This window comes from Mus caroli, unplaced genomic scaffold (assembly GCF_978045245.1).
Source record: "Mus caroli unplaced genomic scaffold, Mus_caroli_1 scaffold_6, whole genome shotgun sequence".
NCBI classification, from domain to species: Eukaryota; Metazoa; Chordata; class Mammalia; order Rodentia; family Muridae; genus Mus; species Mus caroli.
Window position 1 is genome coordinate 30,826,256 of NW_028227261.1, and position 14,414 is coordinate 30,840,669.

General features: G+C 44.2%; 1 protein-coding gene and 1 non-coding gene across 5 annotated transcripts in view; both read left to right on the forward strand.

The window, feature by feature from the left end:
• Zmym4 (zinc finger MYM-type containing 4) overlaps nt 1-10,446 on the forward strand; it is a 103,352-nt gene extending 92,906 nt beyond the window's left edge. For all 4 annotated transcript variants that reach the window (XM_085838945.1, XM_085838946.1, XM_085838947.1 and 1 more), the window contains 4 exons: nt 1,999-2,110; nt 3,342-3,590; nt 6,633-6,762; nt 8,071-10,446. In XM_085838945.1, coding sequence (XP_085695071.1) covers nt 1,999-2,110; nt 3,342-3,590; nt 6,633-6,762; nt 8,071-8,278 — 699 coding nt within the window. In that variant the 3' untranslated portion in view covers nt 8,279-10,446. The remainder of the gene's footprint in view (nt 1-1,998; nt 2,111-3,341; nt 3,591-6,632; nt 6,763-8,070) is intronic.
• An 853-nt stretch (nt 10,447-11,299) lies between these two features.
• On the forward strand, nt 11,300-11,432 carry LOC115031032 (small nucleolar RNA SNORA17). The gene has a single exon (XR_003836615.1). It is a non-coding gene; the product is annotated as a small nucleolar RNA SNORA17 (small nucleolar RNA).
• Nucleotides 11,433-14,414: the final 2,982 nt, after the last annotated feature.

Here is a 14,414-nt window from a genome sequence, read left to right on the forward strand (position 1 = left end):
TCTGCTCTTTTAGAGGGCCTGAGTTCAGTTCCTAGCACTTAGGTCATTCTCCACCTGTGATGACTCTAGCTCTATGTGAAGCAATGCCTTTCGACTTCCATAGACATCTGTACTCACATGTGCACACGTGTACAGACACATAAAATAAATCTTTAAAAACAAAACTAAATGCTACCTTGTATTGTTCTGTAACCATTTATTATATTTGTTAATTGATTTATATCTTATAAATTTATATCTTACAAACCTCAATACAGCTTAAACTGTGTATTATCCAAACATTTTTTTGTTTTGTTTTTTTGTTGTGGTAGTGGTTTTGGATTTTTGGTTAGTTGGTTGGTTGGATTTTTGAGACATGGTTTTATTTGGCTGTCCTGGAACTCACTCTGTGGACCAGGCTGGCCTCGAACTCACAGAGATCCACTTGCATCTTCCACCTGAGTGCTCGGATTAAATGTGAACTCCACCACCACCACCTGGCTATCTCTTATTCTGTGATATTGCTAATAGTTGACATTTTCAGGTTGGGATTACTGGTACACATCATTAATCGTAGGACTGAAAAGCGAATAGAGCTCTGTGAGTTCTCAATATATTCTACATATTGAGTTCTAGGATAGCCAGGGCTATATAGAGGGACCTTGTCTCTCCCAAACCCCATCTCTACCCCCAAAAAAGGATCATTCAAGATGTTGTTCCAGGTGTTGAGAGCTGTGATTGGAAGGTCCTAAGTAAGGTTTCTTTTTCCTTCTTAATATCTATCTACTTTTATGCATATGAGTTTTGTTTGTTTTGAAGATTTATTTTATGTATGTGAGTGCCCTGTCTGCATGTACATCTTCATGTCAAAGGAGTGCAATCAGATCCCATTATAGGTTGTTGTTGTGAGCCACCATGTGGTTGCTAGGAATTGGACTCAGGACCTCTGGAAGGGTAGCCAGCCCTCTTAACCTCTGAGCCATCATCTCTCCAGCCCCACATACGGGTTTTTTGTTTGCATGTGTAACTGTGGTCCACAGGCATGTAGTGCCCGTGAGGGCCGGACAGGAGTGTCACATTCCCGGAATTGGAGTTATAGCTACTAGCCACTGTGTGGGTGACAGGTTCTCTGCAAGGTCAACTCTCTAGCTTCCCACCCCCTAATATGCTTTCATTTTATTTTATTATTATTTGTTATTTTAATTTTATATGTCCAGATGTTTTGCCTACATAGATGCCTGTACACCATGTACATGTGTAGCACCCAGGGAAGATAAAATGTGTTGGGTTTCCTGGATCTTGAGTTATCAACAGTTGTGAACCACCATGTGGGATCTAGAAATCAAACACAGGTCTTCTGGGAGAGCAGTCAGTGCCTTAACCACTTAAGCCAAGTCTCTAGTGCCTCTTCCAACCCCAGTGCCCCCAAGCCCTTAAATCTGAGTTTGCATTGTTTCAGGAGAAAGTTAGTGTAAGTAGTGTGGTAGACAGAAGCTCTATGAGCACATTGCAAACACATAGTGCATATCAGGAAGGAGAGTTCTGAAGAATGCATTGATCAAGGGTTAGCAAAGGAGTGGAGAATTCTTTTTTAGGAAGTTCGTTTGTCTATTTGTTGTATGTGTGTTCTGTATTTGTTCATGAGCCCATGGAGGAGGAGGTTTGGATCCTCTGGGACTAGAGTACAGATGGTTGTGGACTCTGTGGATAGAGTCTGGGTCATCACAAGAGCAGTAAATGCTCTTATCTGCATCCAGTTCTTGGTTTTAGTATTTATTCTGTACCACCCATATTCTTTTTTTAAAAAAAGAACTTTATTTTGCAAATTCCGAGCCAAGTATCCATGCAAAAGCCTTGCACTTGAACCTTTGTATTTTAACCTACAGTATAGTGCTTAGAAGCTGTGCAGGACAGACAGGAGTAGAAAAGGCAGACATTAAGGGACAAAACCATTTCTTAGATGTGTTCTAAACTTGAACTTTCTTTATACCAGTATGTGTTCTTTCTTTTATTTTTTAGTACCTATTTGAAAATGGTAGAATAGATAACATTTTTACGGAGCCCTATTCCAGATTTATGATTGAACTTACCAAACTCTTGAAAATATGGGAACCTACAATACTTCCTAATGGTAAGGGTATTATTTTAAATTATTTTATGATATACTTGTATAAATTGATTTTTTTAAAGTATTTCATATATTGCAATATAATCTGTTTTGATGTAATACAGTTCAGCTTTTAAGGAGAAAATCTTAGACTTATTGTTGAGCATTTTACTAAAATGCAACTGTCAACAGTGTATGAAACTAATATACAACTCAAAACATATATTCAATTATTGTTACATTTGTAGGAATGTTTTATCTGGTAGTATCATGGAACCTACATACTGGTCACTATGGATCAACTCAGATGCGTTCCACGCACAGATGATCTTTTCAGAATGCTAGTGATCTGTGCTTGTTTTATCCTTGAATTTTTAACCAATGGTGTTAGAAAAGTCTGTGGTTCACCCCAGCTCTCAGGAGGGCTGCGACTGGAGAAGTGAGGGTGATAGCCATGACTGTGTCTGCCCTTTCTCTTGAGCTCTGGAGAACCTTTGGACCATCCTGAGCCACAGGCTGTTTGAGAGAGGCTGGCAACATATATTTGGAAGTAATAAAGTCATATGTAGGGATGATCTCCAAGAATAGAATACAGAAGCAGCAACAGAGAGGATAAAAAGAGAGCATTGGGTTAGATCTGAATGAGGGACGTGAAGAATCCTCTCCAAGGAGCAGTGCAGTTTGTTAAGACCTTGACCTTTTCAATACAGATCCTAGTCAGTCCCGAGGTGCATAAGAATGAGAGGGAGGGCGGGAGAGTCCATCTTGCTAAAGGTAAACATGATGGTCTGGGCAGTAGCTGCTTCATTTCCCATGGACCAAAGCTGACTTTGTCCTGGTTCTGTAGTCTGAGCTAAAAAAATAAAAAATAAAAAAAATTTTTAAAAATTTTTAAAAAATTATTTATTTACATCCTAATCACATCTCCCTCCTCTCCTGTTCCCTCCCTTTCACTTCCCCATCTTCGTATTTTTAAATGGTTAGAAACTTGAAAGAAAAATATTTTGTGATATGAAAATTGCATGAAATTCAAATATCTATAAATAAGCCTTATTGTTGAGAGAAAGTGGCCTTTTTGGGAAAGATAAAACAGTACAGTGTAGAGCTGGGTCTGTCTCGTTGGAATGCTGTTCTTCCTGGTGCTGCTTCTGTTTGCCTGCATAGAGAAGAGGTGGGAGAGCAGTCAGCACCTTGCTGTGCTCCCCTTGTGGAAGTGGGGGTTACATGGCTCTCTGTTCCTCTCTACCCTGTCTAGGTTACATGTTCTCCCGCATTGAAGAAGAACATCTGTGGGAGTGCAAACAGCTGGGCGCTTACTCGCCCATCGTCCTGTTAAACACCCTCCTTTTTTTCAATACCAAATACTTCCAACTGAAGAATGTTACTGAGCACTTGAAGCTGTCCTTTGCCCACGTGATGCGCCGGACCAGGACTCTGAAGTACAGCACCAAGATGACGTATCTGAGGTTCTTCCCGCCTTTACAGAAGCCGGAGTCAGAGCCAGGTGTGGTGTTGTTAGATGAGGTTTCTGTTTGAAGTGCAAAGATGGTTATCACTGAAGGTCATGGAGGGCACACTGAAACTTCTTGTAACATTTTAATATTTTTCTGTTTCTGAGTATGTTACAAGCTCTCAAAATAGGAGGCTCTTTGGTTCATTGTAATTTTATTAACTTAAGTTAGAAATGCTGACTTAATTGTATAGTGCCGGGATGACGAGATGGCTCAGGGGTTCAGAGCACTGTCTGCTCTTCCAGAGGTCCTGAGTTCAAATCCCAACAACCACATGGTAGCTCACAGCCATCCGTAATGAGATCTGGTACCCTCTTCTGGTGTGTAGGCATACATGCAGACAGAATATTGTATATATAATAAATAAATAAAATTTTTAAAAAATATTGTGTAGTGTTTCCCCCTCCCCACCCCCCAATTAAGGTACATTTAAAACTTACCAGAGTATTTAAATTTGTAACCATGGTGATAAGCTCACTATTTCCAGCTATCAGTCAACAATTAACAGTTAAAAGAAACATGCTTAGCTTTAATCTATTGGACTTTTTGTTTTTTACAGGAGCATCTTGATTTGGTTAGCATCTTTTAGTCAGTTCTAAAATTCTGAAATAACTCAGAAGCCGACCTAAAGTAGGCCGCTATTAGTACTGTAGGCCTGGGTCAGCAGTAGCGGCTTCAATAAGTGGATTATGATCATGTGTTTCAGAAAGAGACTAAGTGACGCCAGGTCTTCAGTGTCTGAAAAATCCTGCTATTCTAGAACTAGAAATTAAACTTTTGGTTTATGTTTGGTTTTGGTTTTTTGTTTGTTTGGTTGGTTGGTTTTTCGAAACAGGGTTTCTCTGTGTAGCCCTGGCTGTCCTGGAACTCACTCTGTAGACCAGGCTGGCCTCGAACTCAGAAATCCTCCTGCCTCTGCTTCCCAAATGCTGGGATTAAAGGCGTGCGCCACCACCGCCCAGCGGTTTTGGTTTTTTTAAAGCCTTACTATATAGTAGCTCAGGCTATCCTTGACCTCAGTCCTCTTAAATCAGCCTTTCTGAGAGTCGCAGTTACAGCTCTGTTGACATCGTGCACATGTGACACAAAGACGTTCTTCATTTACATCGATAGTAAGTTCTCCCAGTCGTTATCACTTTTAAGAATAAGTTACATAGTGGAAATGTGAGGAGTTAAATTTTCTAAATCTAAACTCTGAATAGTTGGTATGTGTGCACCATACATACTAGCTTGTTTTCAGTTGCTCCTTTAGCTTTAGAAACACTACCGTCATCTTGCCCTTTCCCCTGGTGTCTGTCTCTGGCCATAGCGTGGTGCTTATGCGAGCCACTTCATAGTTTTGTTTTGGTTCTTGCTTTTTGAGACATCTCACTCTGTATCCCAGGCTGCCCTAGGATTCAGTTGTATTTCCCAAACTAGCCTCAGTCATGGAGCCACACATCCTCCTTGGCTTTCTGAGGGCTGGGGTTGCAGGCCTGGTTCTCCTCCTGAAGGTCTGCTTCATCCTCTTAGATAATATCAGCAAAGGAGTGAGAGGCAGTCAGTTATTTCCACATTTGATTGAGTACTTGACAATGTTGATAAAAAGTTCAACTTGTTTTTAAGTAACTTGTAAGGCATTTCTATATAGGAAACTGGAGTTATTTTAAAGCAATAATACTAATGGCTGGAGAGAGAGTCCTAAACCATTTGTTTAAGAGTGACTTTAACAATGGGCTTTGCAGGGACCTGACAGGCTCTGTGGTTTAGAGGACCTCTATTCCCAGCACCCACATGCAGCTTAACAGCTGCTTGGAACTCTGCTTCCAGAGGGATCTGATGCCTTCTTCTGGCCTCTCTGGGCTCTGCATGAAGGTGGTGCACAGACCTACAAAGGGAAACACCCACACGCATCAAATAAAAACAAAGACTTCATTTAAAAAACGGAATGAGGCGATGGCTCAGTGGATGAAAGTGCTTAAAATGCTTGCAACCTAGATTAAGATCCCCAGCTCCACCGGCGGGGTGGGCACGCCTTTAATCCCAGCACTCGGGAGGCAGAGGCAGGCGGATCTCTGAGTTTGAGGCCAGCCTGGTCTACAGAGTGAGTTCCAGGACTACACCTGTCTCAAAAAACCAAAACAAAAAACAAACAAACAAAAAACCGGGGGTGGTGGTGGGAAGAAAAGATCCCCAGCTCCCTTGTAGCAGTGATGATGTAATCTCCTACCTCAGTACCTAGGGGGCTGAGACGGGTGGATCCCTTAAGCTTCCTGGCCAGCCAGTGTTAGGGTATGACTAAACTTCAGGCCAGTGAGAGACCTGTCTCAAGAATACAATGGCTCAGCAGGTAACAGTGACTGCTTCTTAACCCTGGTGACCTAAGTGTGATCTCTGGGACCCGTGTAAAACTTGGAAGGAAGGAGTTGCTGCTACAGAGTTGTTTCCTGACACAGTGTTGTGAGTGAATGAGTGTGCATGCGTGCACACATGCACGCACGCACAAACACGAGTGGCTTGGGCTCTCATGTCCACATACAGAGTTCTGTTTAGTTTGCTGAATGGACAGATGAGACACAGCAGCCTCCTTCTTGTGCCTGCACCATGCACTGTCTAATAGCCCAGCCCCATAGAGTCCTGTCCTATCAAATGATAACTCTGATGCCGTTCCTTAGACTACGTCAGTACAGGGAACTTGAGCAAGAACTCAGTCTGTCCAGTACCCCAGAGGAGAGAGGCATCCATATAAATGCTTTGATTTATGAGCCCTATACCTAATCCATTCTGCTGAGAAAGCCAAGCTCCAGATGAGGACATATCCGTGACAAATGGTCACTTTTGTCACACGACTCCTCTTTGTTTAACAGGAACATACATACGTGTTACAGGACGAGCCTAGTGTTTAGCGTATAAACAAAACTCCTGGCGCATAGTTGCTTAACAAATATTGTTGAATATTTGAAAGAGCAGAGTTAGAGTCTGGCTGGGAAGCAGAAGCTCATTAGGTATGCTGACACTTAGACAAATCTTTGATTTTTTTTTTTTCCTACCTCAAGATAAGGTAACTATTGGCAAGAGGAAACGAAATGAAGATGACGAGGCCCCAGTGGGAGTGGAGATGGCAGAGAACACTGACAACCCGCTGAGGTGCCCGGTTCGGCTTTATGAGTTTTACCTGTCAAAATGGTAAGGGACCTTTCTGTGCTCTGCACACAGAGCGCTTGTCACCCAGCATAGCTGGCACTTCATTCAAGTGACTGGAAGCACAGCTGACTGTGACCCAGAGTCTGCCTCTGTTCATGTTTTCTCCATTCTTCTATCTGCCTGGATTTGGAACTAAGAAGCCAGCCATGTTATCTTAGAGTTTTTCTCCTAAAATTTCTCCAAGGGGGGGAGGGGGATCACATTTTATTTGACCTTCTGATGCACTGGTGTTCATCCTGTATGTAGAGTCTTTTTGGTTTTGGTTTTTGGTTTTTGGTTTTTGGTTTTTGGTTTTTTTTTTTTTTTTGGTTTTTCAAGACAGGGTTTCTCTGTGTAGCCCTGGCTGTCCTGGAACTCTGTAGACCAGGCTGGCCTTGAACTCAGAAATCCGCCTGCCTCTGCCTCCCAAGTGCTGGGATTAAAAGCGTGTGCTATATAGATGGAGTCTTATCTATAGTGATTTATTTTTTGTGTAGAAAACAAATTCTGAGGCTGGTTTTTGGCTAAAACCTTCTAGGAGGAGAAAGCATTGAAGAAATTTGAGTTTTGTATGTTAAAGAGCCAACATCCAAACAGGCCCATCCCTATGCTGGGAGTATATACTCTCCCCTTAGCCACCAACAGTCTGAGTCCAGAGTTTAAAGTTTTGAATTAAAGAAATGTATGACTCACACTAAAAGTACACTTTTTTTGGTCAAAGAAATAATAGCATCAAGTGACCTATGCAGATTGGCCCATTTGAAGTGAAGTACATGATTTGTGCTTTCCTTCCTTTCTTTCTCTTCTCTTCTCTTCTCTTCTCTTCTCTTCTCTTCTCTTCTCTTCTCTTCTCTTCTCTTCTCTTCTCTTCTCTCTCTCTCTCTCTCTCTCTTTCTCTCTCTCTCTTCTCTCTCCCTCCCTCCCTCCCTCCCTCCCTCCCTCCCTTCCTTTCTTACTTTCTTTCGAGGCAGGGTTTCATGTTTCCCAGGCTGGTCTCAAACTTGATTTGTAGCCTAGAATGACCTTGAACTTCCCAGTCCTCACCCCTCCACCTTGCAAGGGTTAGAACTACAGGTATCTGCCCCACACCCGGCTGGGCTTTATCTTTATCACAGTCTACCACTTTCAGCTCGGTTCTGGCCTGCCCTGGGAGGAACATGCCTGTTATGCCTGTGGTTCTGGTGTTACTGACAACGTGAGACAGGATGGGAAGAAGTTCAGAAGTGTTACCTAAGAAAGAATGGTGTGTATTTCCCGTGTTCCCATCTGAACGTTGTTTTCTCTCTTTTGCTTGTTTCCTCCTGCGGATAGTTCTGAAAGTGTGAAGCAGAGGAGTGATGTGTTCTACCTTCAGCCGGAGCGCTCCTGTGTTCCTAACAGTCCCATGTGGTACTCCACATTCCCCATAGACCCTGGAACCCTGGACACCATGTTGACGCGCATTCTCATGGTGAGGGAGGTACATGAAGAACTTGCCAAAGCCAAATCTGAAGACTCTGATGCTGAATTATCAGATTAACATGAAGGAAAGCTCCCGTTTTCATGCACACTGGTATGCACTGGTATGCACTGGTATGCACCAAGCTGGGATGCACTCAGCTGTTGGAAAGATGTTGAAATGCAAGTCCTCTTGACTTGCTTGTTTGGTGGGAAAAACGGTGGCTTCTGAGCCGTAGTGGGCTGCAAATGTAACCTGAAGGGAGAAGGGTGAGTGGATTGGGAGGGAGAGGAGCGTTCGTAGACATCTTCGAAAGACTAACCAGTTCCTGAGTGGTGCATAATCTTATTTTCTTCGGGAATAAGAAATTGTGGAATATTTTTAAGGAAAACTGTTGTATAAAATTCTACCATAGTAACCTTAGTTAGAAGGGGTAGCTTTGCAGTGAGACCCTGGCTGCAGTAGGCTACTTGAGCAAGCTGTCCATGAAAGTCAGGAGAGGTCACTGCACAGCTGAGAGTGGCATCAGATGAGGACAGGGAGACTCAACCTGGAAGATCCAATAAAAATACTCAAGTTTTTATAAAAAAGATAGTGGTCTGGATTGATTTTCACTGCCAACCTACTTATGTGAAGGATAGAAGCCTTTAGTCTTTTAACTGAAGGCCCCTCACATCAGAGGACACGCCCTTCATCACTGTTAGTGAGCCCCTTTTCATTTAGGGTCTTGCCTTCTCAGCTATGGGTGATTTAAGGTAAAAAGGATGATATTTCAGAAAATAACTATGTACACAGAAAATCTGTGGAGCTCATTAGACCCTGGTGTCTTTAAGTATTTATAGAAAGCCCATTAAAATGCCCGCTTCTCTGGGTGCTGCTGTCTCCTGGCCTCAGCTGGTTGCACAGAAGTGGGGCCTCCCTTTGTGTCCAGTTTTCCCCATGGCATCCTTTCTTCCCTGTCTTACTTTCCTGTCCCAAATGATGCTGCTTGTTCTTTGTACCAGCTTCTAGAGGCCCTTGTCATTTCAAAAGGAATAACCTGTCTCCATAATTCTGACAAATGTGTGGGTGACCCCACAAAGACACAGTATTATGTAGCTGTCCGAGTTACGGTAGGGAAGGTCACAGTAGGTTCCTGTGTAAAAGCATTTGGAAGTTGACCTTATTGCCCCAGGGAACTTGAAAGTTAGGAATTGTGGGGCTGGAGTCCGAGGTGACTGACCCCACGAGGTCTTTCTGCTGCTGTATTCCAGACTCTAGCTCGCACAGGTCTATGGGAAGCGCAAGGCGCAGGTGTGTGTGACATTACCAGGTGTCTCCCTCATCTCCATTCTCAGTTTCTTTCCTACAAATTTTGAATCAAGCTTTTAATAATGTTGGATAATTCCTGAGCTTCTTTAATTGACGTTAACTTGAGCTTACAGCAGACCTGAGAGAAGTCATAAGCCTCTCCCACGTGTCACCTAAGACTTCAGTGTGTCCCATGTTATAGGTGGGAGTAGCAAGTTGGTTGTTTTGTTTTAAACAAATAAAGGTCATTTAAATACGACAGAACTTTAAAATGGGCCTTTGACATTGTGTACTTAGTGGTTCTGTCCCTCTGCTTGTAACAAATATCCTTTTTGTTACTAAGAATTATGTGAACGAAGTAAACCTGCCCCAGTCTGTGTGATTAACTCCGTCTGTGCTGTCAATCTGACGGGAACTTCTTCCTTCCAGACCGCGATTGATTGGAGGGAAGGCAGTTGGCCTGTCTGATAAGTCACCAATAAACCATCCAAAACACCAGGTGTCAGTCCTGCTGTATCAGTTTTGATTTGTGTGAACACTAACATTTCCCATCTAGAGTTGTATGAAAAACAAATACTGTTAGCTTAGTATATAAATTGTTATAAAATACCAAAAAGAAAAAAAAAATGTATCATTTAAGAGAACAACCACTACCCAGATAAACGACTGACTGTGTCGGGCTTCAGCTGCATGTTAGTGCAGGGGCTTCAGACCCTAAACTAATGTTAAAAACTGGTTGATCCTCAGTCATTCCTCCTGAGTGTAGCTGTTTGCTGTGTCAAATCATTTGCTTTTTTTATTTTGTTAAAATTGTGTAAAACCATACTTACCCCTTCCTCCCTCTAGGGGGAGTGAGGAACAAGCCCAACAACTAGCGCCTGAGCTCCGCCTGTCCCTGTCCTTGGTCTCTGTCTCTGGATTTTCTCTTTGCAGGCACCACAGAACTATTCCCTTAGAATAAAATAGTATATTTGTATTTGATGGGTGAGTTCTTTTCCTTTGTTGCTTTAAAGAACTTTAAATATATTTTTTTATTTGATCTTATTGGTATGATCCAAGAGATGTAAAATTGCAAAAAAAAAGAAAACAGCTTTCAGAAAAGTTCCTTGGCTTTTGTTCACTGCCGTCTTCCTGTGGCTTGCTTGCTTCCTGTCAAGGCTTGTTTCCATTTTTAGATAACTTTTAACCATATTAAAAGTCCCAGTAGCTAGCGTGCCAGGTGGCATGCACACAGCCTTTGGGCAGACCTCTTCAAGGTCCTGTCACTGAGAGTGTTTGCCAGGTCAGAGACTCAGCAGGGTGCATGAGGGCCTCGCTGATGGTGTGGGACTCAAGAGTGCGTTTTCTTAGTGGGTACAGGTGTCCTGGGTACTCCACCAAACTCTGCATGGACCATTTGTGTTTCCCCTACATTCCTACATTTATAAAACTCTTTTCCCAAAACATGGAAAGTAAAATGTTTCTGTAAAGGAGGTCCAGTTTCCACGTGAATACAAAAATCCTTCCTAGTGTCTGTCTGAAAGATGAGGGGATAGTGAGGTACCAGTGCCCCGCCTTCCTCTGCACTGCCAGTGTTCATCACCATACTTTGTCCTGTCCTTGAGATGTTTTAATTGTGAGGCACTGTGACATTGGAAGAGTTGCAGGCTCTGGGGTCTTTCTGATTGCTCTCTCTATGTAACCCTAAGTAAATGGGAGAAACTGCTCAGTTGTCTCCTCTGTGAAATGAAACAGTAACAATTTCTTGGTTGTTAGGCATGGCACATTGTAGCTTTCAAATGTAAGATGGCTCTTAAACCCTTACCCATCTCTCCTGCCCCCAGAGACACCAGCACTGTAGGCAGAGCTACTGTCTCACATGTGCGTCAGTAGGTGGCAGGGGAGGGGCTGTCTTTGCTCCGAGTTCTGACCCATGACTATCTCTGAATGATTAGTACCTAACATTCCCTGAGAAAAGGTGAGCCTGTGATGACCACCACTCTGGTGCCAGGCAGGCCTGTATGGACTCCCAGAACTAGAAAGAACCCCAAGCCCAAGACTAGAAGAACCCCACCTAGGACCACAGGTCCCAGGCAGGAGTGAGCTCAAGACAGATGGCCACTTGGGTGGGCTGGTACAGGAGCAAGCCTGAAATGACCACCAGGCTGGTGCCATGGAGCCCAGACAGGGAGCTGGGTTGAGATGACTCCTGCCTCGTGGCAGCATAAAGCATGAGTGGAGGTACCACTCCTGAGAGGATCCCAGACACATGGAGACCCTGGGAGCCAGTAAGAGGAGCAAGTGAGTAGTGTAGAAATGGAAGAGAGGGGCAGACAGACAGAAGGATGTGGGCACAACGAAGAGAGGCAGAGCTGGAGACTCAGGGTAGTGGGGAACAGCCTGATGTGTGAATAGCTGGTGATGCTACCTGGAACCATGGTGGGGTCCTAGCCTGTGCGGGGTCATGTCTGGGTCTGTGGCCCTGCAGCAGCAGGGATCTGTTTTCACCAAAGGCCAATGGACTCCCAGGTGCCGGCTGCTGCCTAGGGACATTGATGCCTGAGGGCTGTCCAGAACTGATCCTACCTAGGCATCCTGGGAGAGCTCGTTATGCAGCACGCAGGACAGCAGACCCTGCACCTCACCTGGGCAGCACTGTAGAGCTAGCCCTAGATGTGGGGAATCGGGTGAGCTGGCCTGGAAGGCTTTAGTGTGGGAGAACAGTTCTTGTCTGCCATACAGCAGTGTCTTCCGCCCTCAGCCCTTGACACCTAGGGCCAGTGGGAGCTGGTGCTGGGATAGTGAGAGCAGGAGCGCAGGCCCTTCACCTTGTCTGAGGGTAGTAGAGCTGTCCCTGGATGTGGGGGATAAAGGTGAGCTGCACCCAAGGGTGGTGTCTGCTGGGCAGTGGCACTGATGAGAGAGAGACTCTCTTCCTCTCCCTCTGTGATAGATAGGATTATGAGTGGGAAAATTGGCCATATCCCTCACCAGCTGTAGCACGCAGGAGGAGAGCAGGCCTTGTAACTCACCTGGGCAGCAGGGTAGAGCTGGCCCTGATTAGAGCCAGCCCAAAGGACTTGAAAGCAGGAGAGCTGCCCATCTCTGATACATCTCAGATTTAGGGCTTTCTGTTGTCCCACCCCATCATCTACCCCACCAATGAGTCCATGAAGGGGCCAGCTCCATAGATCCAAAACTACCGGCGCTCTATGAAACAGGGCAACAACAGGATATCCATATCTGAGAGGAGTCCCTGTGAGGTTCTGCATCGACAAAGTAACAGAAGCCATCAGGGCCTTGTACCAGACCCATGGGTCATTGCAATAAAACATTTGCAAGCAAAAGTGTGGATAAAAGGGTATTCTGTGGGACACACTGACACACTACAGCTCCCAGCAATGGCTTTTTCCTTTGTTACAGGGGTGCTTGTAAGGGTGGAGGGCGGGTATGAGGGGTTGGAGAGGTGAGTGGGATTGGGGTACATGATGTGACATTCACAAAGAACCAATAAAACTTTGAAATCTCTTTTGAAAAACTGTACCCATTTCATGTGTGCACACACTTGCCACAGTGTGGTTTGGCAGTCAGAGGACATCTGGTTTGAATTGCTTCTCCTTCCATACCACGGAGTTCTGAGACAACCCTGCTTGTCAGGCTTGGTGGCAAGCACCTTTATTTTATCAGCCCTTTCTATTAACATTGTGTATGTACATTACACATGCAACCACAATGCATGTGGTAGTCAAAGGACCACTATTACCAAGTGTGTTCTGTGGTCAGCAAGCACCTTTACCCCAAAGTCTTTCACAGGCAACCAAGGGTATGGATGGGTGGGTGTAGTTATGTATGTATGTATGTATGGGTGTGGTATGTATGTATGTATGTATGTATGGGTGTGGTATGTGTGTATTTATGTATGCCTTTATTTTGATGCATATCTGAGGGACAGGATAACTGAGTGGAGTCACTTCAATCCACCACATAGTGTGTTTCAGGATAGAACTTATGTCTTTGGGTTTGGCCACAAGGACCTTTACCTACTATGACATCTACCTGGCCCTCAATTTTTAAATTTATAATGTACATAAATTGCTTGATATATACTAAGGTTTCAAATGCCTGTGAATCCTTATATTCAACATTGTAAATCTTGCAGAATGTTGTAATCTGCAGATCATTTCTGCATGTCAGAGTTAAGTGTTCGGCAAGACTTGGCACAGTAGCTCTGTGCTCACATCTGGCCCACAAGCAGGAGGCAAAGAGACACTGAGACTGCTGTGAGCTGTTGAGACCTCAGAGTCTGTCCCCACTGATACACTTATAATCTATCCAAAATAATTCCAACTTTGGACCAAGTATTTAAATACATAAGCCTATGGGTAGCATTCTTCTTATTCAAACTTCCACATACTATGCTTTGGGGGACTTTTTTGCCTTTCTTTTTCTTTTACCTTTTTTTTGGTGGGGGGAGTAGCAAGTTTTCTTTTTTTTTTTTTTTTTTTTTGGTTTTTCGAGACAGGGTTTCTCTGTGTAGCCCTGGCTGTCCTGGAACTCACTTTGTAGACCAGGCTGGCCTCGAACTCAGAAATCCGCCTGCCTCTACCTCCCGAGTGCTGGGATTAAAGGCGTGCACCACCACGCCCGGTGCAAGTTTTCTTTCATTTATATTTTTTATTAATGTATGTGAAGTACAAAAGGAGCTAAAGGGGTGTTGCAGCCCTATAGGAGGAACAATAATATGAACTAACCAGTACCCCCCGTATCCCCCCCCCCCCGGTCCCCAGAGCTGTGTCTCTAGTTGCATATGTAGCAGAGGATGGCCTAGTCAGCCATCTTTGGGAAGAGAGACCCTTAGTCTTGCGAAGATCATATGCCCCAGTACAGGGGAACGCCAGGGCCAGGAAACGGGAGTGGGTGGGTTGGGGAGCAGGGCGGGGGGAGGGTA